Source organism: Meleagris gallopavo, chromosome 17 (genome assembly GCF_905368555.1).
Source record: "Meleagris gallopavo chromosome 17, MGAL_WU_HG_1.1, whole genome shotgun sequence".
In the NCBI taxonomy this organism is placed as follows: Eukaryota; Metazoa; Chordata; class Aves; order Galliformes; family Phasianidae; genus Meleagris; species Meleagris gallopavo.
In genome coordinates, this window is record NC_139420.1 from 661,687 (window position 1) to 689,320 (window position 27,634).

The 27,634-nt window shown below is 42.9% G+C and overlaps 1 protein-coding gene across 1 annotated transcript; it reads right to left on the minus strand.

Annotated features, from left to right (window-relative positions):
• Nucleotides 1–98: 98 nt before the first annotated feature.
• HIRA (histone cell cycle regulator) lies at nucleotides 99–27,611 on the minus strand. Its single transcript, XM_085238639.1, has 25 exons — nucleotides 27,194–27,611; nucleotides 23,485–23,547; nucleotides 22,666–22,776; nucleotides 21,820–21,910; nucleotides 21,209–21,303; nucleotides 20,790–20,885; nucleotides 19,679–19,839; nucleotides 18,648–18,815; nucleotides 18,009–18,122; nucleotides 16,225–16,295; nucleotides 13,805–13,910; nucleotides 13,011–13,238; nucleotides 12,592–12,677; nucleotides 12,028–12,222; nucleotides 10,468–10,638; nucleotides 9,129–9,333; nucleotides 8,319–8,423; nucleotides 7,372–7,520; nucleotides 6,022–6,183; nucleotides 5,225–5,283; nucleotides 4,418–4,523; nucleotides 3,381–3,503; nucleotides 2,728–2,891; nucleotides 1,619–1,707; nucleotides 99–1,055 (listed from the first exon to the last, which is right to left on the minus strand). Exons 1-25 carry the CDS (start codon nucleotides 27,228–27,230, stop codon nucleotides 939–941), a joined length of 3,072 nt encoding a protein of 1,023 aa, XP_085094765.1. The 5' UTR covers nucleotides 27,231–27,611; the 3' UTR covers nucleotides 99–938.
• Nucleotides 27,612–27,634: the final 23 nt, after the last annotated feature.

Consider the following 27,634-nt stretch of genomic DNA (forward strand, 5'->3'; position numbering starts at 1 on the left):
TCGTCGCTGGACGCGATATCGCGATTTAGCGCGCGTTAGCGGCGCCAGAGATGCCCGCGCCCTTTGTGACGACAATTCAAGGCCACGTTCCTGCTTCGTTGTTTTTTAAACCAATGCAGTCTTCATTTATTTTTGTACTTACAAAAAGAGCCGTCCCGTCGTTCCCCCCGCCCCCCGATGCCGTTTACAAACATTGAAAAATTAAAAACCAGATGAGGACGTGTTAATTTGGTTGAATTATTTTGAAACGTAGCTTTTGTAATTAGAGTTAGATTTCCTACCAGATGACTTTGTAGAGACAGCCTGATTATTGGCCAAATAAAATTCCATATCACAAGTTAGCAAATTCTAGTACAAAAATAGTCCGTGTGTTAGAACAGCCTCTTATTATTATTACTATATTCACAGGAAAGTCTATCGGCTGCATAATACCGTCATATTTATGAAATTTATTTTTATGCGGCTCATTCATCTAATTCAATATAGTGTTGAGCCTCAATAAATCCTTAGGCAAAAAAAAACCCTACACAGGGTTAAATACGCTGTTCAGTGTACTCTGAAGTACTGTGCTTTTCACAGGACATCCAAGAAACCCCATAAACAGTTCTCCGCTAATTTCGATATTAAAATGAGATCAGATCCAAAAGGACCCCCCCGAAGTACATACGCACACCCTTCCGTAGAAACAGAGGCTGCAGCTTTGATGGTCACGTTTCACTTGGGAAACTGTGGACGCTCGTCCGCTCCTTTCCACAGATCCGCTCGTGAGCTTTGAAATCTAACGCAGGTCACCCGCAGCGCCCGGCACCTCACAGCACCGCCACCTCCGCAGAGTCCCACACTAACCGGGCTCCCTCTCCTCTCCTCTCCTCTCCCCGCGTTATGCTGTTCAGCAGTTTCTCTCGGACCAGGCCCCTCAGGGAAAAGCTGGGGAAATGCTACTTGTCTCTCAAGATGTCTAGCTGCTCTTGATATTCTGTGAAAAGCCTCTGGAAGCGGAGGTTCTGTCCAATAACAGGAAGAAGTTCTTTCAATAGTTCTCTCTTTCGTAAACCCTGAAAACAAACAAACAAACAAACAAAAAAAAACAAGCCACACAACACAAAAGTTTCCTTAGAATGCGTTGCTTTATACTGGGAGTGTAATCCATAGGATTGTTTAAGATTCATGCATTTCTTTTCCTGTCTGGGAAGAGCTACGTGTTTTAAGTTCTTACTCTGCTTGCGTGACTCAAAATAAAAGCTGACTTTACATTTCTATACTCGTGGAGCCCTGCGGCCTCTGAGAAGGGAAGGCGTTTCATTGGCACACCGCTATCTCAGAGTTGCTCTCTGAAGAATGCAGAGGCCTGCGCTTGCAGCTCTACTCCATCTGATCAGTGTTTAAGACCAGTGCAGAGACTGTGGAGCTGAGTATTCGTCTGTAGGTTCACGGAAATAAATACAAGTGCTATAGGAAGAAGCCTCCTTGTGGGATAGGGCTAGGGAGTGCAAAGGGTTCCAGGATTAGCAAAACCAAACATTTTAACCTATGATTATATTAAGTTTAACCACATTTTAAGTTACACTGTTTATCCACATTCTGTTATTTCCATGGGAAACTCTTCCTCCAGACTCACCATTACTGTTGATTCCCATTGACTTCCAGCTGAATAATGGACTGGACCCAGTAAATCCTTGCATAATTCTCGCAAACGATATTCAAACCCTGAATATTACCAGAAATAAGATCATAAAAATTTCACTATATAAAACCTCCACACAATTTAACTGACAACATTTTCAAGAAAAAGAGTTGCAAATATCTAGAGTAAGGTAAGGCCAACATGCAGGATTTCTGAAAACGTAGATGTTCTCAGTTAGTGAGGACATTCTCAAGTGTAACAGTTTTTAACATATGACCTGACCCTAGATGGACAGAGAGAATCAAATGCGACTCACCGGGCTCTTTTATTAAATGAAGCAGGGGTCAAGAATCAGAGTGCTTGTTTTTATTTCTGCCAACACAGCATGGGAGGCCTAACACCACTTCATTCCCCTCTGTGCAAAATGACTGCATGTGATCAGGAGTGGGGCTGAACAAATACAATGGGAACTACTGAATTTGGAACACAAACAAGCAGAGATGCAGAGAATCCCCAGAACCATAGCCAACTGGTCAACCTTGCTTAGTATAGCAGCATAAAGAGTACATTCAAATATGAAATGGGTTCAAGCAACCCTCCGTGTGGATTATTTTCCTCACGGAATTTAGTGCTGATGGAGCATTCAAACGCAAAGTGAAGAATAAAGTGCAAGTAACAGAATCAAACTCCACAGCTGTGTGTGCTCTGGTGTACGTATCAAAGACAGCAGTTCTCCTGCTCCTCAACACACATCTCACATTTTACGTGGTGCTGCTGCTGCTTCCGAGGCGCCTTTAGCTGCGGCCACGTGACACACACGATACACCCTAATCAACTCGCTGCACATTTTTTTGCCTATGCTCAAGGCCCCACAGATGGCACTGTTTCCCAGACCACAATCTGCTCCCAGCATGCGAGGGTTCCTGAGTACTGAAGCACTGTGGGAAACAAATGTGCTTCAGCTGGTCGGGCTGCCAGTGAGCACTGAGTCCAGGCACCAAGCGCTAAGCAAGTGAAGATGAAGTGCAATCTTACATACACTCAAAGTGAACACAGTTTCTTAAAAGCGAGTTGCAGAGGCAGCGTAGCACGCTGGGTCTCACCTTCATTAACGAGGTACCGTGCATAGATAAGGAGCCAGTGGCGATATTCGTGACTGGACTGTAACATAAGCGCTGCTGCTATCTGATTCTCCAGGTATGCAAGCGTTGTTTCTTGTTGCACTAAATGAGGCATGGAGAACAATCTGGCAGCTTGCCTTCCTGAACTACAAACCAAAGAAAATTTAACATGTCACCGTAATATCAGATGCTATTTTAAGACAAAATTATTCCTGTAACACACTGTTCTGCACTTAACTTCCAGGGGCACTTAGTGCTTTCAGGGATCCAGCCTGGAGTGACAAAGGCAGAGCTTCACTGCAAACTGCCTTACCCTCCACTGCTATAATTACAGCCATCACTAATTGCTAATTAAGATATTACACGCACAGAATCATCAAATACTTCACCCATTCAGTAAAGAGGAGACTCAAACAAAATTAATTTTGGAGTATGCTTTCCCGCCCCCCGAATAACCTCAGAGCAGCACTGCAGTACAGACTACAGGTGTGCAAAGAATACAAATGCTCCATGAGCTACTGATACATTTCAGTGCAATCAGCGTCTTGGGAACATCTCCCTGATTCAGGCACGTAATTAAGTAACAGGAAGAAAAAGACAAACATGCTGGTGAAATGAAGCAAAGAAAGGCTTACTTCGACGTTCGTCCCTGTATTACAGCTAAGGGCCCAGAACACAACATGGCTTCTTGGGATGGTAAACTACTCCTGAAGTCTGCGCATTGCGCCAAGGAGTCCTGTTTGTCAGAAACAAGATTCCTGGAAAAGAGCAAACAAGGCAGAGATAAGTTTGAAGAGAGCAAGCAGTGATATCAGCTGATGCAGCTTTGTTCTGCCTCACAGCCCGACTTGCAGGCTCACAGATTACCAGAAGTGTATCACAGAAATGCTCAGCAGTTGGACACTGAGTCGGAACAGCTGCGGTCTGTGCAAATTCCACTTGTCTTCTGATGGAAACGTCCCTCCCGCCCCCAGAGTTGACAGGATTGATCACGTATACAATGCAGCATTTATTTTGAAAAGCACAAGGAAATTCACTGTCTGGCATTTCGGAGCACACAAGATGGCATATCCATAATGAAGACTGGGGCAAACGCACGAAGTAACGACTTTCACACTGTGAATTTGGTTTGAGGAGGGCCAGGTCCCCCCACCCCCTGCACAGGTCATCACAGACCACGCATTTTGACACTCTTTAGACTTTAAGCTACTCCTTCTTACCCAGGGAGCTGACAGCTACAGCTGACATTTCCACACCTAATCAAGGATATCATTTTCTCTAAGTTTGAGATGCCAAGGGAATCAGTGACTCAAAACAGCACTAAGTTTAGACCTCCAGACAGCTCAGAGGTAAATGGCACAAATATTTAAAATAACCTTTGCTGCTTTATCACGTTTAAATTCGTACGATGACTAAAGGGATCACTCTTTTACATGTTTCCAAAGCTGTAGTACAAACAAACAAAGAGGCAGCGGGGTCAGAATTCTGCCTGGAAATCCATCCCCTGCTCCTTGGTGTCTGGGAAGTTCTCCACACAATTTGTCAGTTTATCTAAACAAGTAAAGCACACTTAAGCCCCAGGGCACTGCTTTAGCTTTCGAAATGTGGAGTGAAACAGTAAACCAGAATACATGCTTGGCTAGGTTGTAAAAAGCACACGTGTAAAACGTACCACGTAGAAAGAGAAGGATTAAAGCAGTACGCCTTCCCATCAGACATGCTCATGACAGGTATGCCGTGCTGAGTCAGCAAGATCTGAGACACGGTTGTATCACTTCCTACAGATCAAACGAAAGCAAGGTTTTACTTTGAGTCCTGCATACATTCATCATGCTAAGTAAAATATGCTACCCACTGCTAACTAGTAGTCTTAGCAACCAACAGAGAAAGGTGAAGTAATTGTTTTTCTCAAAGATTAATAGGAACATTAAAAAACGATGGTCAGCACCAGGCTCAGAGCAGTGGCATTAAGATTGTTCACCTGCAGTATCTACTGTCAATCTTGATGTTGTCATTTATCCACAACATTTGCTTAATTAGAAACATTTTTCATATCTGAGTGAAATTGTCAGCAAATCTACCCTGTCTTTTGTAATCCCCAAAGCCTTTACCTTTCTTCTTTCCATTAAGTCAAAATTCTAAAAGCCAGCATATCTGAAAAGGTGCACACGCCATCAACATTGAGTAAGTGAGATAGCTGGGGTCTTGCCTTTCCTGGAACATTTCTGTCCCAGGATTTGTACATGTAACTTCTAATGAAGACTTCTGCAAACTGCTGGAATAAATACTTGTCAACTTAGTTATGGTCCGTACTGAGAGGATTAAAGCTAAAATAGAAGACAGTATGCTCTGAAAAACTGCCTTTTTCTCCTCCCATTTTCTTCATCATTAAGATAATACACTTGCAGAGTGTGCACAGTCACGAATGTGACTAAATAGCATGGCTGGGCTTAGAGGTTGGCAAATGGCCCTTTATTACCTGATAATATTGTTTGCAAAGACTCGTCTCTAACAATGACTGTCTGCTTGTGAACATCCCTAAAAAAAGAAGCACAAAAGGAAAAATTTGCAGTTTACAAACAACAGAAAATTCCAAAATCATTTAACAAACATACATTTCAATTTCAATACTAGTCACTGGGGGGCTTCGTTTGCCGTTTTCCCCATTGCTTTAAGAAAATTCTTTTGGCAAACTCAGAGCGCTTGTATCAGGGCAGAAGTCAACAGCAGAGAACAAAAATTATGTCCCTTTCTATCAGGAATCCTCGTTACAGCTAAGCAAACTGAGGGCCCAAGCAATGCCTGTAGGAGTTCTGACTTGTCTAAAGTTGTATGAGATATTAGATTTAATTTCACAAGTACTGCAGTTTCTACCTTCATATCTTAAAAGGTGCCTTGAGTACTTTAACTCTAAATCCCATGCATTTCACTGACTAAGCATGACAGAAGACAGAAAAGGCCGTATTTCTCCCACCCCACACCCAATTCATTCCATACATTCCCTAGGGAATCTGTTTAGATTCACGGTCTGCATGAAGTTACTATGTATTACTATCTCACTCATAGGATCAAACCGAACGTTATGTTCCCTCCTAGAACAGAGATTCAGGACTCAAGTCCTGCCCAATTATACCTTCATCTTGTATTCAAAATGGGACTTATGTTTGGACCTGGCTTTAAGCCACAGTTTCAACAGGAAGGCATCAGCTCAACAATCGAACAGAGCGACCTCTACAAATCAGTCCAGCCGCCACTGCAAGCAGACACGGCACTTACCAAACAGAGAGCGTAGCAGCAGTGGTGAGAGTCATGATGTAAGAACCTGTGCAATGCAGGGTGGAAATGGGCGTGTTCAATATTATAGGGGGAAGAAGGCGACGACCACAAGCCGAAAACACCGACAGCGTTCGTTTCTCACAGGCTACACAGACAATCTCACTAAAAAAGAAAGCCCAAAATAAACTCTTACGTTTCAACACACGAGAGCTGCATAAAACCACGCTGCCCTTTTGGGTTGCCATGCCTTTCAGGGAACTAGCTCCAGGCGTAACTATTACAGCTTTTAACAAAATCCTAGGTACCAAAAGGAAAGGCCGACAGTGGTCAGATCATCTATTTTAGGTGCATTCCACATCTCCTTTGTTTATTTTAACCACAGTGATGGAAGGCAATAGGCAAGAGAATGTTTGCAGGTAGAGGTGCTATCTTTTATTAGATTTAGTGGTGTAGTTGGAAATACCAGTAAAACTCTGGGATATACACAAGGTCTTCTTCAGGCCTGAATTTGTATTTAACTTAGAAATCTTGCTGCTTTTTTTTCAGACCTCAAGAAAAGGTATTGTGTTTTGCAAGCTTGTTTAATTTTTTCAACTACATATGGCAGTGTCATAGGAGATGATGCTGCTAACTACAAATATCAGTAGTCTCAGGGTGCCATCAGAAAATCAGCATGAAGCTCAAGTTAAGAAAAATTTTACATTGTGCAGCATTTTGTCTCAAAGCTTTCATTCTTTAATTGCTCAGATGCTAACTACTATGTTATCATGATGTATTCAACATTAATGAAGAAAGTTAAAGAACTGTAAATACACAATATTTCTTATCAGCTCAGGGTTTATGATGCTTCAAGATTCTATAAACAAAACTAACATTTGGAGTGAAATTGGTCTCAAGATTGTAAGCAATAGGTATTTTTGTCCACAAAATATTTATTGTGAAACACTGCAAGGACTGCAATGGCTGAGGGAAAGGAGGAAGTGAGGATGGTTAAGACAGGAAACAGCAGTTGACAGTAGTTGACAGAATCCCCTCCAAAACTTCCACAGGATGAGAGATTAAGAGCATCACCGTATAAGAGCAGGTTAGGTGGAAGAGAAATAGGACATCCTGAGCCAAGCAAAAATCGTCACATAAATCCCTAACAGAAGTGATGCAGTTAATCAAAATTTCTGAACTAGTGGATAAAAATTCTTCTAGAGCCTCCACCTCCCTGTAAAATGCAAAAATTTATTTTATATGTAATTCACTTCTTCTCAAGTGTACTTTTGTACCTCCAAAACATTTTCTAGCCTTCAGGACTATTTATTCCCTTCAGGCTTTCACTTCCTCAAAAATAGGCTCTCTTACCAGCTTCCTGCTGCTGTGAGAATTCGACTGGTGAGGACTGTCTCCCATTCCTTTCCTTCTCGATTACACTTCAACCTGCTCAGCTTGGAACCTCCCACTGTGGTCATTTCATTCTCCACTTCAAGGTACATTGATGGATCTGAACTTACCTGAAAAAGAAAAAACAAAATACTTCTTGGGAGAGAAAAGCATCTCCCCAAAGAAAGCAACAAATGATGTTAGATTCAAACACCGAAGTTAAGAAAGTATCGAATACGGCATTCTGCTTAAAATCACTTCAAAATATACTGCTGTACTTTAAAAGAAGCAGACCTCTGAAAATCAGCCTTGGCTACAACACAAACACCCTCTTTGTACTCTGAGTGCCATGAACGAAGAAGGGCCGTGCCAGTCTGTGCTACCTGACCAAGGGCATCGGGTCACCTCTAGAAGTGCCAGGTCTCCCTGAGTTCTTGGGTTCAGCACCAGACTGCTGCAGCCTACACATGCAGAAAAACTGTTTCATAGGTACTATTTGCCAGTCTGTTTGAACGTGGAGCACCTCCAGAGATGTCTCAGAAAATACTTAGTTTCCTTTTCAGCCACGTACCACCAACACGAGCGGAACAACAACGCAGCAGTTATTGCACTTGGAGACTTACCTTTACGATACATTTTAATTAAGCAGGAGGGACTGATGAACCAGAGGCATTTCTCACTGCAGTTTAGCTACTTCAGAAGTACCTATTCTTAATCGATTTGATGTTGTCTTTTCCCCTAGTTATATTCTTAAAGGCTAAAGTATACATTCTTTTTGAACAGACATGAAGATGCTCATTCATCAAAAGATCTTAAATATATTAAGAATACTTTTGTAAAAAAAAAAAAATATATATATATATATATATATATATACACTATATATATATATATTAGTAGTAAGCTTCTTTTCCTTGTAGACAACTTACTTGCAAAGTAAATGATTTCTGTGGGATTGGGGTTGGCAGTTTAAGTGCTAATGCTGGTGCAGAGATGCATGCAGCATCTTTTTCAGAAGCCAGTGCAGCTGGGGACTGGAAAAAAATGCAGAGCGGTTATATTTTTCCATTAAAAAAAGGTTAAAAACAAAGATACGTTACAACATAAATGGATTTGAAAAATTTTTCAATGATCCCACATAACACTCACTGAAAATGTTCTTTGTCACATTTGTTACATAAATGTATTTTTAATATAGCTTCTGAGACTTGAGCGCAAACTAAAGTTACAATGTAGTTGGAACTAATTAATGGAAGTCCTGGTGTATTTCACAGAAGAGCCAAGCTCTGAAAATTTAAACTAGAAGGATACATATTTCCTAAGATGATGGAAACTCCCATGTAATTTGCTGCTTCACAATTCCTAGGGAAGTCATCACCACTGAAGTTACATCCACACCGAACTCTTGTGCTCAGGCCTCTCCCCATGGAAGAACACCAAGAACTCCAAGAACTAACGGAGTTTCTCTTGATTCCATACAGCAATTTGGCAGACTATCAGTACTTAGCACACTGGTTCCATTTAATGAGCATCTCTGCTTATCCTTATAAAGGATAGTATTTGCTATATCATATGAACCCGCTAGTTATCTTAAATCAGAACAAGGTTCAAAGCAAGGACGAGGGAGAGCTAAAAGCCTGAGGAATCCTATAGTAGTGCTATTTACTTGACTCGATGGAAGAAGTGACTTATTTTATCAAATGAACACTGGAAGTCATAATGAATCTCACTTATTTCACCTGAACAGTTAAAGTTACTGGTACAAGTCTGGAGTCTTTTCGAGGTCTTCCCTTTTTCTTCTTTTCTACTGTTTCCCCCTCAAGTTCCAGCTTTCGCTTGGGTGCACTGAGTGGTTTAGCAGCTGGAATCTTCTCTTCGCTGTCACTGCTACTCTCCAGGATATCCTTGGGCTTATTGTCTTTAATTAAATTCTGATCCTTCAGTCTGTGGAAGTAAACACATTTCATATAAGCCTGTTCCAAAGCTGTATTTTATTTTAGTGTTAAATTACAATTACAATCAGTCCTCTTCCCTGGGCCGATACAAATAATCCAGCACTTTAAAGTACAAGAGTTTCTCATCTTTTCGCCTCCAATGGACATTACACTTTCTGCTTACTCAAGCAGGACTTCATTTATCATTATGCTGTCTGTCCCCAGTTCAGTTCTGACTAATGTAAGCTGCATATCTACAAGCCATTTAAGTGCCTGCAGCACTCCATTCTGTATTTGAGGAATACAACAAAAGTAAAGGAGAGAGGTACAAATCCCTATGAACTCATTAGACATTATACCCTAGAAAAGATCCTTTAGCTGTTCTCTTCCCATTCCTCCCAATGGCCAGTTATTAACTCACAGCATTTCATTACTTATTCCACAATCACTCCTTAGGAATTCCTTGCATAAGTCAAACCTTTCTTCTTTGGCATTTGAATTCTGCCAAACAACTTCCATTTATCCATCATTTTACCAACGCACTGGAAACAAGTATGAGGGTAATCTAATACTTTTCTTTTTGAACACATGGCTAGATGCTGACTAAAACTGTTGAGGTATTTAATCAAAACACATTTATCAGTAATAAATCAGAGAAACAGATTACATTTCAAACCCTTTTTTTTTTTTTTAAATAAAGATCATGGGGATCCAGAGTCAGAAAAAAACATAAAATCAAAGAGTCTTCTCCACATGCCTTCAAAGCACAACAGGTCCTTTGCAGAGACATTTTGTCATTTATCTCAAAGTAAATCTCAACTCTTGTACATGGACACAGGGAAGCTATTTTTATCTTCCAAGGAGCACAGATGCACACATCCACACACGAAGGCACGAACATACACGCAGTCTCTTGTAATGGGAGCTTTAATACTGAGTATTTTGAAGAGTCTGCTCCATGTCATATGCCAGAGACATAAATGTACAAAAGGATAATGGTAGCAAAGAATTTACCCATTTCCACCTCTCTCTTTCTTTCCAGTTTTGGAAGAGACCCAAGAATTTCCAGAGCATTAGCACCGTAGACAATCAGCTTTTAAACTCTACATTACTGTCCTTTTTTGTCCTTTGGGCTATTTCTTACCTGTCCACAACAGTCTGATTTGTATTTGTTATGATAGCAGTCCCTGAGGTGGCTTTGGATCGTTCTGTAAATCTAGAATCAAATGCTTTCATAGGTTCAATCTTGGATGGAGTTGTCAACACAGAGGACGATGATGCAGGAGGAGCAGTTGAAACAGAGGTAGCATTTACACTGCCAATAAAAGGGATGTGAGAAAGAGGATTGAAAGAAATGTATTTGTAACCTACATTGTTCATAATAACCAGGAAGCATTCGTTATCTTGGCTAGAAATAACATTCAAAACTTTTCACTGGTATATATGAGAATTATAATACACTTCTTCACCTTTCACATGTCAATATATTCTAAGCTTTGTCTACTCTCAAAAACTGTTTACACATCTCTGAGCTAAATCTTGCTGTTTAAGCTAGATCTATCTAGATTAAGTGACTTTAATTAGCTCATTCTTTAAGTATTTTTAATCCAGGAACTAAATTTTTAGCTAATTCTTACATTCCTAAATGGAAAGGTTTGCTGTTTTAAATAATGACTGGAATTCCTGGTTTTATCCATTCTTCACGTTATCAAACACTTTCCTGTATAGGATTATATTCCAGTGTATGTCAATCAAAGAACTCGTGCTGAAACATTTCATGACAAGTTTTAATTTTGTTGTTGAAGAATCCAAACAATTTATTATGTCTTTTCCAAGCATGACTAAGACATAGGAATGTGTTTTCCCCACACTAAAGCATTCCAGGGATCTGTTATTTGAATAGCTGTTTACTTTAGAGATTTTTCAATCCATTCAGGGGAACAAAGGTCTCTGAGATAACTTGCACTAAAGAGCAGTTAGAAGCCCAATTTCTAAAGAAAAGGAGACTTAATAATTTTGTCTGTCAATCCTTCCTCACAGCCTACCACTCACTCTTTAATTTATGATTAATTTCAACTAAATTTAATGGAGTAGTAGAGATTTCAATGACATCATGCTATAATGACACAAATGCTATAAAAATATATATAGGAGGGGAGGGGAAGATCAGCATTAGCACTGAGGAAAAAGCAAGTAAAGTTTACTTGTTCTGTAATTAATCTGAAAGACACACTGTTGACTCAGTATAGGAGCACCGACAAAGCCAGTCACTGTGCTCTCTCTCATCTGAATGGAGTTGTTGATGTAGGGAAGAAATATTACTGTGCTTGAGGAGAGGAGATGTAGGGGACAGGACAGGACAGAACTCACTGGGAATCAGACTTCATTACTTTCATTGCTGGAAAACTTATTTACTAATAACAACTCAGTATTCTATTAGCAAGCCACTCTGTTAGTGCATTAGCACACAGTAACTGTATATTGTTGCAGTGAATTCATTTTCAGAACCATGCATGTGGATTTATTCATCACCGATTTATCGCCTGCTAAGTCACCAAACACTAATAGAACTCCTGCAGGAATGCTAGATTCCTGAAGTTTTGGGGTAAGGAAATCGTTGTAATGATTGATTGATGACACAGTCACAAACAAGAACTAAAACAAAACCATGTAAATGAAAAACAAAACTTCTGCAAATACTGACCCATCTTTATTGGCTGCATCATCTGTTGGTTTTATACTGGCTGCTGTTGGCTCTGCAGAAGGCTTTGAAGTATTAAGTGAATTTGCTGCATTAGAATCTAATGACATGAGCTGCTGGTTGTTTTGAGAAGACATTATTGAGCCAGCCAGTGTGCCAGATATTGGGATGCTATTGAAAAACGCTGTAGAAAAATCCCTATGTAAAAGACAAACAACAAATAGATTTCTTCAAAACATTTTGAAAATAATGGAAAGAAAACCATTTTAATTAAAACTCATCCCATTTCTCCCTCTGCTGTATGCAGAGATTTTCATTATACATTTTGTATATATACACAAAACATAGATACGAATGGACACACAGCCTAAATAAACCACCAACGACCAACTTCCCAGAGCCCTTTTCCACACACAAATGAAGATAAAGCTAGCATTAATGCAGGCAGGAACCCGCAACACTGTAGTAGTGCTCACTCATCTGCAAGGGCAGATAACGAGAGTTAGCCTTATCTATCAAGAAAATATTACACCTATAGTGGTCTTAGAAACTACTTCCAAACTGTACCCAGTGTCCAGCTGAGCTATGCAGAGAGGTGTGATCCTTCTCCGGCCATCTGCTGTCCGTGTTTCAACTTGCTTTTTTAAGAGATTCTGTTGGGAAATATATGTAATCATTATTTCTGATAAATAGGATGTTACTGCACACGTGGTGATAACCTGTAACATAACCTCTTTAAAAGAAAATATATCAAAAATCCTATTTAAGTTCCTATGTTACAAAATACAATGGATTCTAGTTCTGATTACAGCTTTCAGGTAATAACGTAGCATGATTTACTTTCCATTTTTAATTCAGGCACAGCCATTTCCAATTCCAGACCTATTCAACATGAACAAGGCTGCAGAAACTCCTTTTATCACAAACACCTGCTATGTACTGACTTCCCACTTGGTGCTATAAGGTAACTACCCAAGAGCACCTACCTTTCTAATGTCCTCTAAGCTCTCTCCATTGACCATGCTTGCCACTTTGGGAGCTGTGGTCGCAGCCCCAGATGCTTCCCTCACTGACGCGTTCTTCTGCTCCGCCTGCTGCTGCTGCTGCCTCTGTTGATACTTGAGCATCTCTGGATTCTCAATGATGGTTGTAGACAATTGAGCTTCAGTCATTATAGCTAGGCTTTTGCCATACGTGGACTGATGGATGTTGCTCTGCGAGTGTCAGAAGTGTACCACAGAGTGACTACAGCTGCCAACATGACACCACTAGCTATGATGTAAAGGAACCACACAAATCTAACAGTAAAAGATTCAAAATGTGTCCTCTATCATTTATAAACTAATAATTTTTTTTCCTTTCTTTACATTGTGAGCTAATAATAAATCAGTACATTAATTAGAATTCAAAGCTTTAGTTGCTAATAGCAATAAGAGTTAAAAACAGCCAACGGCAAATCAGCTTAAAAAGGTTTGCATATAAGCAAGTCAAAGAGTAATTTTAAAGTGTTCTGAAGCACCCACTCCTGGTTTCCTTGGTCAAATAATTACTTGAAACATATAATGATGCGTAAGCAAGCGGATGTTTTCCAGCTACTCTTTCTTTCCAGAGTAGAAGCTAACACCATCAATTCATTTCTTTGTACTGTTTTTAAACAACAACACATTTTTCTGCAATATGAAAATCGGTCACTGCATACTTCTATAAACATTCCAGTACTTTAACTGAATCAATACACCCCTTATACAAGATCACAGATTCTCGGGATTGCTTACTGTACCTTTTCCTCCTCACTGAGTGGATCTCCAAGTTCATCCTGGGAAAAGTCTAAAAACGCCACAGATCCATCCATGGAACACACCAAGATACCAAGTCCATTGAGGGTCCTGAGGGAAAAAAAAAGATTCATCCTGGTTTTTCCTTTTTTGTTGATATGATGGGGCCACACAGTAAATTTCAGAATAAAAAAAAAAAAACTTTAGCCTAAGGTATATTATCACAGGAAACACTGAGAAATGGCCCAGCCAGGAGAAAAGGTGTTGATGGACAGCAAGGGTCTGCGTGCTCATCCTTGAAAGAAGGCAAATCAGAGACTGAACATGGGAAGGTGGCTGTAGAACAACACACCCCATGGCACACGGAAAGCCTTCTGTAGGGGTCAAAGAATATCAGCTGAAGCACTCACTGCACAGAAAGAGAGAAAAATGTAGATTTATTTGCTTCAAAAGATGCACAGAGAATTTGTGTGCTAACGGAACTGGGTGAAGAAAAGGGACTGCAGCAGATAAGCTGATATTCTTTTTAGCAGAATTGCCACTTTGCTTCATCGTGCATGGGAAACAAATAACAATAGATTGTCTCTTCCCATAGAGAGCGTGCAGTCTAAATAAACAAGGTAGGAAGGAGAAGCTATCTATGTTGGCTTAGTACCTTTTCTCAGTCAGCCTTATCTGAAATGACAGCAATAAAAAGAAAGCAAGGTGTGTGTTTGAGCAGGCCTGAAGTCTCTGCACTAGGTAGGAGCCTATATTTGAGTTCATTGTTTGTTTCTCTGACCAATCTGCATATGTTCTCACACATGGGGAAGTGTTACACTGCTCTTCTGGAGGTCAAGAAGGTTTTCTTGGTGGAAGAGCAGAGAGGATATATTGTTCCCTTAATGGCATGACAGCCTTCCATTATTGCACATTTAGGAAAAAAATGAGTTTTAGATTACTAAGCCAGTAACATACATTCACTGGCTGTAAGGCAAAGTAAGATGGCCTTCCGTAGAGGGAAAACGGGAAGCAGGCAGAACTCTTTGGTCCTATCCAAATTAGTCCTGCAAGGTTTGAAAATTCTGCATGCATGACAGCTGCAGGTGTTTGAAAACGGCTTTTTTTGTGGTGGCTGTAGATTGCTAGCATCACGTTCAGAAGAGGCAGCATCAGCACCATGACTGGGTTAAACAACACAGTTTCCAAATTAGAAAAGCGATACAACTTTGTGGAGAGTTTTCTGCTCAATTATCAGATAAAATTGCTGAGCTCCTACTGACATCCAGACCCAGCAATTATTGTGTAACACCATCATGGCACTCAGATGTTGTAACAATGGATTCAAGTCCACAGCTCCAAGCCAGAAACCAGGCAGCTGTAACAGTGTAATAGCTTCAGATTCCTTCGAATTTCATCAGTCTGTTTTTAGAATTGGGCAAAAAACTGGAATGCATTTCTGGGAATATGCCACATTATTGGCATTTTAGCCATAAATTTGAATTTGTAAACAGGATATAAAATAATAAGCTTCCTGATGAAGCTTTGTTTACCTCATACATCCCACAAAACTACTTCCTTTTAGACAGCAAAACGTTAACCAGCTATTACTCCCAATGACTTCATGCCATTGAAAGTGTGCAATTTGCAGATGGAAAATTAAAAAACACTACAGGAGAACAAAGCTATTGGAAGCTATTGTCCTATAACAACAATAACAGCAGTTCTCAGGAAACATTCTATTTTTTGGCCTTTATTTATAAAAGCAAAATGTTTTGGATTTGAATTTTTCGTGTGTTTCTCCGAGTTTCAAGGCAAAATTCATACAGCACACAGAAAATAGGAACCCACCACAACTGTAAGCTTTCAAATTCACACTGTAAGAACACAGCATTACAGCTACAAAGGTAGAATTTCAAAAGCTAGGAGACGCTCAAATTAACACAACCTATGTAATCAGCTGTGTGCATACTATGGAAAAATTCTTTTTTTTTTTTTTTTAAGTAACATACAGAACCCCAAATTCTGTAAGGCACCTATTGCATAAGTGCAGCGCTGCTGGGTTTTTTTGTTCTTTATTTTTAATAGCACTTACAGAGAAGTGCCATGTTCATTACTTCTTATTTTTCAGGTCCCGCTGTGAATGAAGAACTGTTACCTTTTGCCTTCCTAGGACCTAGGCCTTTGATGCTGGTTGTCCCAACAGTGAGGCAGACCCACAGCCACCATTTCCTAAATAAAAGGTTTTGTTCAGTTCTGATGTCACGCGTGCTGAAGTGATCCCATGATAATAGCTAATGTCATGATACCAAAGACGTTGCAGCAGAACCAAAAACTTCAGAACTGTTATTCCAACAGATACAACCTGTACTACTTCAATGAATTTCCAGTTAATGTGCCTACCTAAAGCTGACAACATTCTGGCTTCTGTAAGAAATCAACTTACCAGGAGATATCCATGATAGACTTGTCGAACAGCTCATGTATGACAACTAAAGGTCTTTTCAGACACGTGAGCTTAAAACAGAAAAAACAACACTCAGAAATCCAGAAGTTCTGTGCTACCACAAATATTACCACATTAATACTTCCCCATAGTCTAACAGTATTCTCCAAACAAGACTAGGCCAAGAGACAGCTGCATCCTTGACAGTGTGATGAGATCCAAAGCTATCTCCTTACTAGCACAGAAAGCTCTGGAGAAGAAAGGTTGACATTCAATCTCCCCCTCCCTTCTGAAACACAAAATGTCTTCACCAACTTAGTCCTTCTTCTGCAGTCACAGAGCTTTCTACCACTCAAAAGGTAATTCCACACATGCTAAGACAGCTTTCTATTCTAAGCTTTATTGAGATAAGGATGTTGCAAACTGCCAGCACAAGACGAAGACAGATTAGGTTTCATGTCTTCACCCAGACCACCTGCCCAAGTAATTGATGCCTGCCAATAGCAGAGGGAAATTCACTCACAATTATTCATAAGGAGGATTTTTCTACACTTACAGATCAGCTTAGTAATAAAGAACTGAACATGAAAACTCCAGTACGCTGCTCTAAATCGGAAATTCTAACCTCCTTAATGTTAAGCCAATGAACTTGATGTTTACAGCACATAAAACAAGCAAAATGAAGCACGAGAAGACAAACTGATCTAGAAGGTTTCATGCTCATTGGTACACAGAGGTAGTGTGTCATCTTCAGCAGCTCCTTTTATGTCTCCCTCCTCAGTCTGTGTTGTATACATTCCTACAGCTCTCTGGGGGTAATGACTGCCTACAGCTGCATCTCTGCAATACCTAGTGAAACTTTAACAGACACCCTGCATGAAGTCACAGTATAAATATAGAATAAAACAAACCAGTAGTGATGCTCGGATATGGGTGTGCACTGGTAGCAAGGCGAGGAGGACATTTAGTGTTATGCATTTAATGACTGATGAATAGATACACTCTGGAATCTATAAAGAGTAGCTGTGTTCTGGTCCACAATCTCATTACAAAGCCTTACAGTTAAACTTATTCTCTACTCTTTGCAGTTACCAAACAACCCGCTTGCATTTGTAGATGTGAGAACAGTCATCCTCTCTCAGCCAGAATAACAATTTGAGTTTAGAATTTTGAAGTGAAACACAAACTAGAAATTGAAGACTTGAAAGTATGTTTAAAAAGCTCTTTTACTTTCACACTGATTTTCACAGCAAAGGCAGAAGCCAGGGATTGAAGCCAGAACAGAGCACAAAGACGAGAAATATACGCTCAGAAACAGCTGTGCTGTGCATGCTGAACTCTCCTTGCACGTATAAAAAGCAAGACTATCAAAACTAGACTCTATAACTGATTAAAAAAAACAGGTGGGCTAAATATGGAGTGATAGTACAGTCTTCTTCTTTAGGACTCACATGGAGAGCAAGTAAAGACACTGGAAGGAAATAGGGCTGAATTGCGTTTGTTAGCTGAAGTAAGGCGTTATTTCCCTTAACAGTTCCTCCCTGTACCACCACAACATACTCCGTCACTGGCTTCTAGTTGTTCTTGGCTCCAGAACACTGAATTCCTGAAATAAACTACTACCAATCCACTTCTTCTCTCCTATTTAATCCTCTCAGAACCAAGAATAAAAAAATCTGAATATGAATCTAAGTAAAAGACCTGATGCTGCACACGTGACCTCTGTGCTAAGCCCTCAAGCTATCCAAATGACCACGTTAATCACAGAAGGCAAACACACTTACCCAGACAGAAAGAGATCGATCCTTACTGCCAACAGCACAGCAGCAGTAGGGACAGCTTGATTTGGTAGAGCTCCCATTCTTTTGTTTCTTCTTGAAAATTTTTGGATTGAATTTCTGCACAAGTGAGAGGCCACAAATTTTATTACAGCAATCGTATTTTAGTAGATCTGCCTTAAAAACAAGCTTTCCAGTTACGAGTGAAAAAGAAAAACATTTCATGGGAATGAAGACCCTAGCCAGGCTTTGTCAGAGCACAGAAAGAGCCCCACACGCTTATTTAATGGACTGTCTGAACACCTTACCAGGTATGCCAAAGAACATTAGCTTTACTAGTGATCAGGAACCCAACAGAAACCTCAGTTGCTGAGCAGCTAACAAAGCTGGCCTTTGACACTTCTAACCTGCTCCTGTATTTCTCCCTTTCTTTCTCGGTCACCTGCATCCAGCTCTCGTATCACAAGAGCAGGCTGGTTGGTCCCAGCATTAAAGTTGAAATTTATTAAACACCACCACATTTTACTCACACACTTTACTAACCTTGCCATCCGTCTCCCTCTCTCGTCCCACTGGCGCATACATTCACCAAAAAGCACTTCTTACAAGTTTTATGTCAGGAATAAATTATTGTCATTCACTCACCACTACCGTAACTGCTTTCCGATGCCCCACAAAATCCATGTTGGTTTTCCATCCATCTCTCTCGATGATCTGAGCAGTGGGCCCAGAATTATTCATGGCGTGAGCAGAAACAAGATAGTGACCATCAGGTGACCAGCTAAGCCGCAACACGTGTGTTGTCCCTCCACACTAAGGAAATAAATTAAAAAAACGTACTAGAACTTAAAGTGCGTCTGGCAAAATATATTTATAGTATTACTTTTTAAAAACACAAACTATGTAAATTTTAGATTTAGGAAATATGGTCACAGAGTCTTTTGTGTCCATAAAAGAAAGACAATGCATACACTTCTCAGCACTTCAGCCATGCTTATGCAGCATGATATAGGAGGCTCTAACAAAAGGAGGAAAAGGTGTCCAGAGGACTAGTTTTAAAGGAAACAAAATACAAGTCTTCTTGCACACAGCACACTCAGTAATGGCACACTCAGTAAGGATCACAGTTCTGGTCAGTCACAGGGCTGCAGCACATCAGCGCTGTGTGCACCCAGACATTCACAATCCATAACTACGAGTAATGGCACTGCGACACCGCTGTGTCCCTGTGCAACACAGCCCCCTCACTAAGCATCAGTTTCTCCCCAGAAGTCTGACCTCCTGATCAAAGTCATCAGATAAGAGCCCCAGGGTGCCAGACCAAAGATCCCTCCCCAGAGTTTCTGTGAATGGCCAATAGAAGATGCATGGGGAAGAACGCAAAAGCAAATATTCGTACCAATTCTTCTCTGGAATAACCTCCATGTTTCCAGGCATCTACTTGCTTCCACGACCATATACATCTTTGGCATCAACGACATTCAGTGGCAAGAGTCTCAATTTAATGACATGTTGCATGAGAAAGTTTCCCTTCACGCCTCCTTCAGAATCTACCACCAGATATTTTAACAGCACTGACTGACACTACCTAGTGCTTCTTCAGAGCCAGAGTTATTCTAACAATTTTCATTCACTCTGCAGGAATTCACTTTGAATGGTCACACATTCTCAAGTACCTCATCAAAGGGTTTTGTGATGCTAGTTTCCAATTGCCAGTCCATCGTCCGCCACACTTTCAAACTCCGATCATCAGCCTGAGAGGCAATGTATTTTCCAACAGGATCCCAGGTCAGCCCTTTCACCAAGCCAGAATGTCCTTTCAAAGTGGCAAGAATTTCTGTTCCAACAACAAAAAAACCTCTTTAAAGCAGCAGTTTAACTGGAACTTTAGTTAAACATTCATCCTTTCTTCAGTACCCAAAGATTATCACAACAAATTTGGCTTTTTAATACCTGTGACTGAAAAAATACAGAAGTCTGCCTGAAAATAGGCTACAAGGTCTGCCAATCTCCTGCTTATCATCCTGTTAGAGGAGAGGCTGAGAGCACTGCAGAGGCTACAGATAGCCTGAAAGTGTAAAACCTCCAACATCAGCATTGGCAGCAGCCCTAAAATAAGAAGCGGTGCCCAGACAGCACACAATGGGAGTTTTGGCTCACACCAAGTCAGGTGAGGAGAAGCAGCCCAATACAGGCAGGTGCTCCCTGCGTGCTGCAGACCCTCCAGGTCTGCTGGAGCTGCCAGCGCTGCAGCAAAAGAACAAACATGGCCATCAATTGCAAGACTCGAGAGCTTTTGTGGCCGTGACAGAAGAGGGTGCAGATGGTCCCCTAGCCCTTCCTTCTTCCCCTTCATTACGAAACGGCAGGCCGGTTATTAAACAGCAACATTTAAAGTGGGACAAATCAGGTAGGGTGAAGGGATGGGAAGTCTTGAGGGTACAAAGGCAAGAAGGAAAAAACACAAACCTAAGTAGAAATACTTCTAATATCAAGCTGAAATTGTATGTAATTAGGAAATTGAAGAGAAGGTAAAGAGAATACATGTAATAATGACTGTCCCGTAAAATCAGGAGCATAACCTGAGCGTAACTTATCTCCAGCAGCATGGAATCCAGTGATCATCAATAACCACAGTTGAAAGCAGGAGCTCACCGTATTGCAAGTGTGCCACCTTGAAAGGCAGGGAACCCATTGCCACATGGGCACTGCCAGTGAAATACACCCACAGAGGAGCTTACTGCAAAGTATTACATACTTGCACATCTGAAACAAAAGATTTCTCACCTGGAAATTTGACAGCGTTCCAGATGACAACAGTGTTATCCACACTACAGGATGCCAGCCAAGCATCATGTGGAGACCACGCTACATCCATGACATCTGTTTAAAAAAAGTCTCTGTGTAAGGCACCTCCAGAGAATCCAAAAACTTTTCTAAAGGAACTTGTGGGGCAACATTTTTTCCGCCATGGAGAAATGACAAGAGTATCACCGGAGTGAGAGTTAGGACAGAACACAGCAAACTGAGACCGAGGCCAAAAAAGTCGAAAACAGAGAAATATTTAGTGCCTACAAAAGTAGTAATGCATGTACAGAGTACTTCGCCTTGCTCAGAACAGGGAAGTAAGAGCAGATATTGCAACACACTCACTTTGTGCCAAAGCACGCGTACAAATTATGTTCGTTCTGTGCCTGTTAACTTACCCCCTGAATGGCTTCTGAGAATTGATACACACCTCCACTGCTCAACGTTAGTTAGTTTGCTGCTAGAACCAAACACAGTGCTGGGTCCAATGTACCTAGTTAAAATAGAAAAAAAACAGTTCCCAACAGAACCACCTCACATTTTTCACACGCTTTCTAAGGAAAAACCAGCTGCACAGTACGCTTCTATTTCATGTTCAGGTATTTCTGCAACAAAAAGCTGAAACAAAAACATGTTTATAGAAAGTAATTCCAGTTATTAAAAAAACCTAGCTTCCATGCAAGTTATGCTGTCCAGCGATAGCAAAAACTAATAGCTGTAATAAAAAACTATTTAAATAACCCTTCAGAGCTCATCAGGAAGTTTTCTTCAAGGACAGACGCTGCCTTAACTCACAGCCAGGAGCACAACTGCCCAGGTAGAGCAGCTCCAGCCCAAGAGGTGGGATAAAGGACTACCAGTGATGGGATATCACAGCTTTCAGCTCCACACGCACCACAGGAAGCAGTGAGCTTACCAGATGCTTGCAGAGAGAAGCAACACTAATAGACCTGATATTGTCACTTACTTGGATCAAAACACAAAACCAAGAAGGAAGAAACTTGCTTACGCGGCTCGTTTCCACACCATGATCAGTTTGTCATCTCCTCCTGAAGCCAAGTAAACTCCATTGTTTGACCATCGTACACAGTTCACGCAAGCTGAAAATTAAGAAAAGAAAGCTTGTCAAATGAAGACTGAGAATAGATTCTCCTAGAATGGGAGCAGAATCGATAAGAGGTACAGCTTGCCAGAAGACCTTTAGGACTTCAGTCTGGTTTTTCCACTCAAGGCACTCTGTCTGCTTTAGATAAATGAACTGGGACTTACCTTTCTTTCAGTGGCAGTTGAGGAACTCCTCGTTTTTTAAAAACTATTCATTGTTTAAAAGAATCTTCACTAAATGCAACTTAAAAGGTGAAAGATGTATATTCACCTAACAAAGGAAACTGTCTGGGGAAAACTAAGGGGGAGTAAGAGGCAAAGAAAAAAACATACATCTTGACAAAAAGAGAAGGGATAGCTTGCTGAGGTAACCATACTTGTTCCAATTACAGTGTGCAATAAATGTAGGATAATCTGCAGCTATTACTGACACACTTTGTATTACGTTCTCTTTATACCTACCCCGCACCCCGTCCTTCAGAGCCCCCAGGTTCTCAGGTGTGTTACCCATCATGTCATGCACACAGCCAGATTTCCAGTCGTATTTGTATTTCTCTATGCATTTTGCCAAATCTTAACAATGTTTTCTACTAAAAATCTAAAAATGCATCCAGCCAAAACACGAGACCCCTCTGCTGGATTTAATGACTCTTTTCCACTGAACAAAACACGATTCTTGTAATCACAGACAGATGAAATGCTCTGGCAAATAAGAAACAGCCAGCACAAATAAATAAGGGCATCTATGTACCTAAGTGATTGTCCATCTGACAAAGCATCTTGGGAATATTTTCATTCTTTTCATCTTCCTCTTTCAGGACAGGAGCCATATTCCAGATCACAACTTTCCCAGAATCCTGACCTGCAGATGAACAAGAGGGCCTCCTTTTAAATACATGAGAAAGGCAAAACAGCTGAACTCAATACAGGCATGGAACAGAGAGGGGGATTTAGTCACTGCTGGGGTGGGAACTGGAAACCATTCAGCTATGGATGCCATTTTGATACAGTTACACAGAAGTACTGTACTGAAAATGAAGTTACAAAGTTGATAAAAAATAATCACTCGTGTAACAACATAACAACTTCAAGTAACAATGATAACTATAGGCACCAACCATTTATACAGTAAAATTGCATTTAACAAATAAAGACATACATTCCAAATCTAGAAGGCAATTATTACAGCCAACAAAATCGTTATTTGGATGACAACAGCAAATAATTCTGCACACATTTCTTGATCCGTTCCATTTATACACATCGATTTTCCTATCTAGCAGTTCAAACACTCAGGTCCCCTTCAGATGAAAAAGCAGTTTGGCCATTACAGCCACTTCTCATCTACTGCAGTACCGCCCCAACTGACATCCAAGAGGACACACAGATCAGGGAACATAGCTCTGCCTTCTGCATAATAGCAGCTTTTCTATACGTCCTAACGAGTGATGCCTCTGAGATACAGACAGTTCTGTGATGTGTTTGCAAATGGGTTGGGAAGACAGAAGTACTGTGAGGGCACGAGGTCACTGTGGCCCAGGGGCCCAACCTCCTCACGGTGTAAGCATACCTTGTCCTCCTGTTGCAAACTTGGTCCCATCTGGGTGAATGTCCACTGAAAATATGGGCTTTCCTGCAATCAGAGAACAAGAAACACACTGAATTGTTTCACAGTCAGCAGAAGGCAGCCATGCCAACAGATCCGTGACCCTTCAGGCTGGCAGTAATTATAAGAAATACAGCTGAGTAGGACAGTTGGAAGCAATCTGAAGAAAAGAACAACTATTAGTGTAGATGGAAGCTGCCGTGCCATAAACGAACCAGGGATGAACAGGGAGATGTAATCCTGCAGGATATGCCAAATGCCTCAAAGCAAAGTAACACCACAACAGTTGAACCAACGAGGTAAAAATCACACTTGGGTACGGAATTTCTTCCAGGTTTCTGTAGTTCATTAGCTGATGACCTGAAGCAAGGTTTTGGTTTCTGTCCTTTGTTGTTTTGTTGACAAATCCTGGAGAATTTAACTAGATTCTCCAACTATGGGTTTATGCTGCAAATATACCATCTGGCTTCCTTGACACTGAACTGAAAACAAAATCCTTGTCCCAGTACTTCTTACTGTTTGAGGGATGTGTGTTCTGCTTCACGTATTTTCTTCACGTTGACTTGTTTTGAGGTTTAGTTTGTTTGGATTTGTGTTGCAACGATGACACGTGATTCCCCTTAAGAGTTTTACAGGCAGCCAAGCAAAGACCTTCTCTAGATTAAGACAGCACTCCACCTGCACTCCTTCCCAGTCCCCTAAATCACATAAAGCACAAATTGAGATTTAGATGTGGCTTTTCTTCAGGTCCTGCTTGACTCCATTCTTCTTTCCCTACCATCTCGAATGCAACACAACAGCTGAGTGCTTGGAGAAGCACAGGCAGGAAGCAAACATTGATTTTGCCTTTCCCCAGGTGCAAAAGTTCCCTTACGTTAAACCAGCACATCGTTTAAACTAGTTTAAGCCACTGACACTTACAGGAACAGCTCCCTCTACAGATGTTACAAGTGGAAGAGATTACCTTTGCATCAATAACCTCACACCCGAAGTTACCACGTGTGCCGTGAGAGTACAGGAAGCCCTGTAGTCCTAAAGGCCTCTTTAGGTCCTCAGCCAGGTACCAACCTGCTCACCCTGCCTCTGCATCACTCACAAAACCAGGAACCCGATGATTCCCAGCGAGTCAGAAGGAACGAAGCCCTCAATAAGAGGGGAGCCACGGCCCCCAGAGCAGCACAGACAGCGCTTCAGAGCTCAGGTGGCTGCAGTTAAACAACACTGCAAAGAAGGAGACATTATTTATTAGCAACAGCCACCCTCCTCAGCTCCACGTCTGTATCTGATGGCGTTGCTGGTCACTGCTGAGACACCAAACAGCACCAGGTCCCTCTCCAAAGCATCCGAGTGCCTTGCCATGCCTGTCACTGGAGAAGTTCTCACTCATACCAGTCATCAAGCATCAAAATAAGATGCATGTGATGCTTAAACAGTAACACTGCAATTTAGGACATTTTTCCCCTCTTGTAATAATTTATAAACAATTTGTTGAAGCTATCGAAGCTCCCCACAACACAGCATAAGGCAGCAAACCAGATCCATTGAAACCAGAACACCTTCTGACAGACTATATAACATCATGTGGTTTGTTAATTTTATGCAATAATCACTAAAATAAAAAGACAATTTTATGCAAAGTTCCTCTTTGTGAGATTCTATTTATTTTCCTTGCATCCCATCCAAGGCACAACATCCTATGTGACTCACATATCCATTTAAATATTTACCTTCCACCATTACAGCTTGAAGAGATAATAAACTCTGTGCCTACGTTTCAACAAAGTGAGCTCCAATTCCTACAAGCTGTAACACACCAACAGCACCTCAGGGGTTGCAGAGGTTTCTCAGAATCACACAGGACTTCCTTCCCAAGAGGGCTCAGCATGTGCCACTGCTACAGACCAGGGTTCTCAACCAGCTGCGTGCCAAACATGCACATACAGCTGTGCTGTGTTCCTTCATACGGGTACTGAAAGGAAATGGGGGGAGAACCAAACCCCAGCTGAATATCTGCATAATATCTAATAAACTGGCATTAATAGTGCAAAAAGCTTACAGAAAATCTATTTGAAGAAGTATTTCCAATAAGCAAGGCAAAGCAACGTTAAGAACGCCAAGACAAAAACCCGTAGAGCTACACGTGCAAAGTGCTCTTACAGGGAACACACACAGTCTGGGCTGAGAAGCCCAGGTGCACTGAATGTAGTTGCTGCAACCCCAACTCCCTGTGGCTGTCATCTCACAGAGCTGCCATCCAAGCCCGCCAGCATCCTTCAGCTGCTTCCAGCCCATCCAGTAAAGCACAAGTCCCAAAACCGAGCAGGTAAAGAGGAAGGGAGGAATGACAGCAAGGAAAAAGCGCACAGAGGAGCCATCCTGGGATCCTGACTTTTTCTCATGCACCAACAACAGGGAAGCAAGCTCTTCTGGCAGCACTGAAAACAAAAGGAGCAAGAGCTATGGACAGTGAGCCCACAGCAGGAACCACCCCCACCTCTAGGGAGGTACCAGAGTAACGTGCAGCCTGTTAAAAGTGATGGAAATGGCTAATGTGAGGCAATGCCTGCGGGACCTGGAACCCAGGTACATTAGAATCACCTGCTTGATCTCACCTGATTGATCCTGCATTTCCTGCCCCAAGGAGGAGGGGGCGAGAATGTCAGACAGCTCTGTGTGCCACAGACCTTAAAGCGCCTCGCAGATGAAAGCAGTGATAAATGTCCAGCAGAGTTTCACCACTGGCAGAACAGACTGACTCGCACAAACTCATCCCTGCAGGACAGCAGCAAAAATGGAGACAAAACGCGGGGCTACCAAAGCCTTGTACTGCATCACCCGTGAGGTACAGCCTTCATAAACCTAGCAGCAGACTGCTGGGCAGAGGATGCTTTTCTACAGTCCACAAGTTAATGCCAAAAGTTACAACAGTTCCCAAACACACGCCCATAGCGAAGCAGTGCACCCATTAAAGAAACAGAGAACAGCCACGGGGCCATTGCTCTCTGCGACCTGCAGCGGTGCAGGCCAGAAGTTCGCTCCCAGCTGCTGACAGGTGGGCTCCCAGCAGCCATCCAGCGCCGGAGAGCCCACACGCGAGCGGCCGGAGACCGAGGCGCAAACGCTGCATCGGTTCAGATCAATCCAGCAGAGTAGTAACGACCTCAGCGAAGCACTTCCACTTTCTTTCCGATCGCCACGACCCCACGTCGCACGGCCCCCCGCGGAGAGCAGCGCAGCACGGCCGTTCCCGGCACCGCAGGACGATCCGAGGCCGAGCCGCGGGCACGGCCGCTCAGCCGGTCTCACCCGGCGCCGGGAGCGGGAGCCGAGCGCGGCCAGGAGGGCAACGCGGCCAGAGAGGAGCTCTCCGCGCGGCGCTCCGGACGCAGACGCCGCTCCGGAAACCGGCTTTAAGTCCCGCAGCCGCGTAACGCCGGGCTGCCCGGCGCGGGGAGGCGCAGCCGCTCGGTCCCAGCGGCTCGGAGCGCCCCGCGGCCGCCGGCGATCCCCGCGGCCATCTTCCCCGGCCCGGACGGACCCCGCTCCCATTTCGCCGCGCCTCGGCGCCGCCCGCGGGGCCCGGCCCGGAGGCGGCGTGCGCGGCGCTGCCCGGCGCTCCCCGGCACCCCCGCCCGCCCGGCCCCGCCCGGCCCGCGGCACCTGCCGCCCTCACCATTGTGGTTGACCCAGGTCGGCTTCAGGAGCTTCATTGTCTCCCGCCCGGGGTCCCCCGCCGGCCTCCGCCCTCGGGACCCCAGGGCGGCTCCGCCCGGGCTGCCTCCGCGCGGCCGAGCGACCGAGCGGCGGAGCTCAGCGGCCGCCGGGCAGCGCCGCGCCGCTCTGCCCGCCCCCCCCGCCGCCCGGAGCCGCCTCAGCGCCGCTCCATGTCCCGGCGCCGCCCGTGCCGCAGCCGCCGCCGCCCGGCCGCATCCCCCGCTCTCGGCTCCCGGCGGCTCCCGGCGAACGCCGGAACTCGGCGCCTGGCAACCGCCAAACCGGCCCGGCGGGAAACAGCCGCCCCCGAGCCCCGGCGTTCCCCCGCCTCGGCCGCCGGGGGGCGAGATCCCGCGAGGGCCGCCGCTCCGCCCCCGGGCCGGGCCGGGCGGGGCGCCCC

Coding starts and splice junctions, on each gene's coding strand:
- HIRA (XM_085238639.1), bottom strand. CDS start 27,230: ATGAAGCTCCTGAAGCCGACCTGGGTCAACCACAATG. Junction 22,777..23,484: donor GTTTGCAACAGGAGGACAAG/GTATGCTTACAC, acceptor GTTCATCTGCAG/GTCAGGATTCTGGGAAAGTT. Junction 19,840..20,789: donor GAACGCTGTCAAATTTCCAG/GTGAGAAATCTT, acceptor TTGTTGGAACAG/AAATTCTTGCCACTTTGAAA.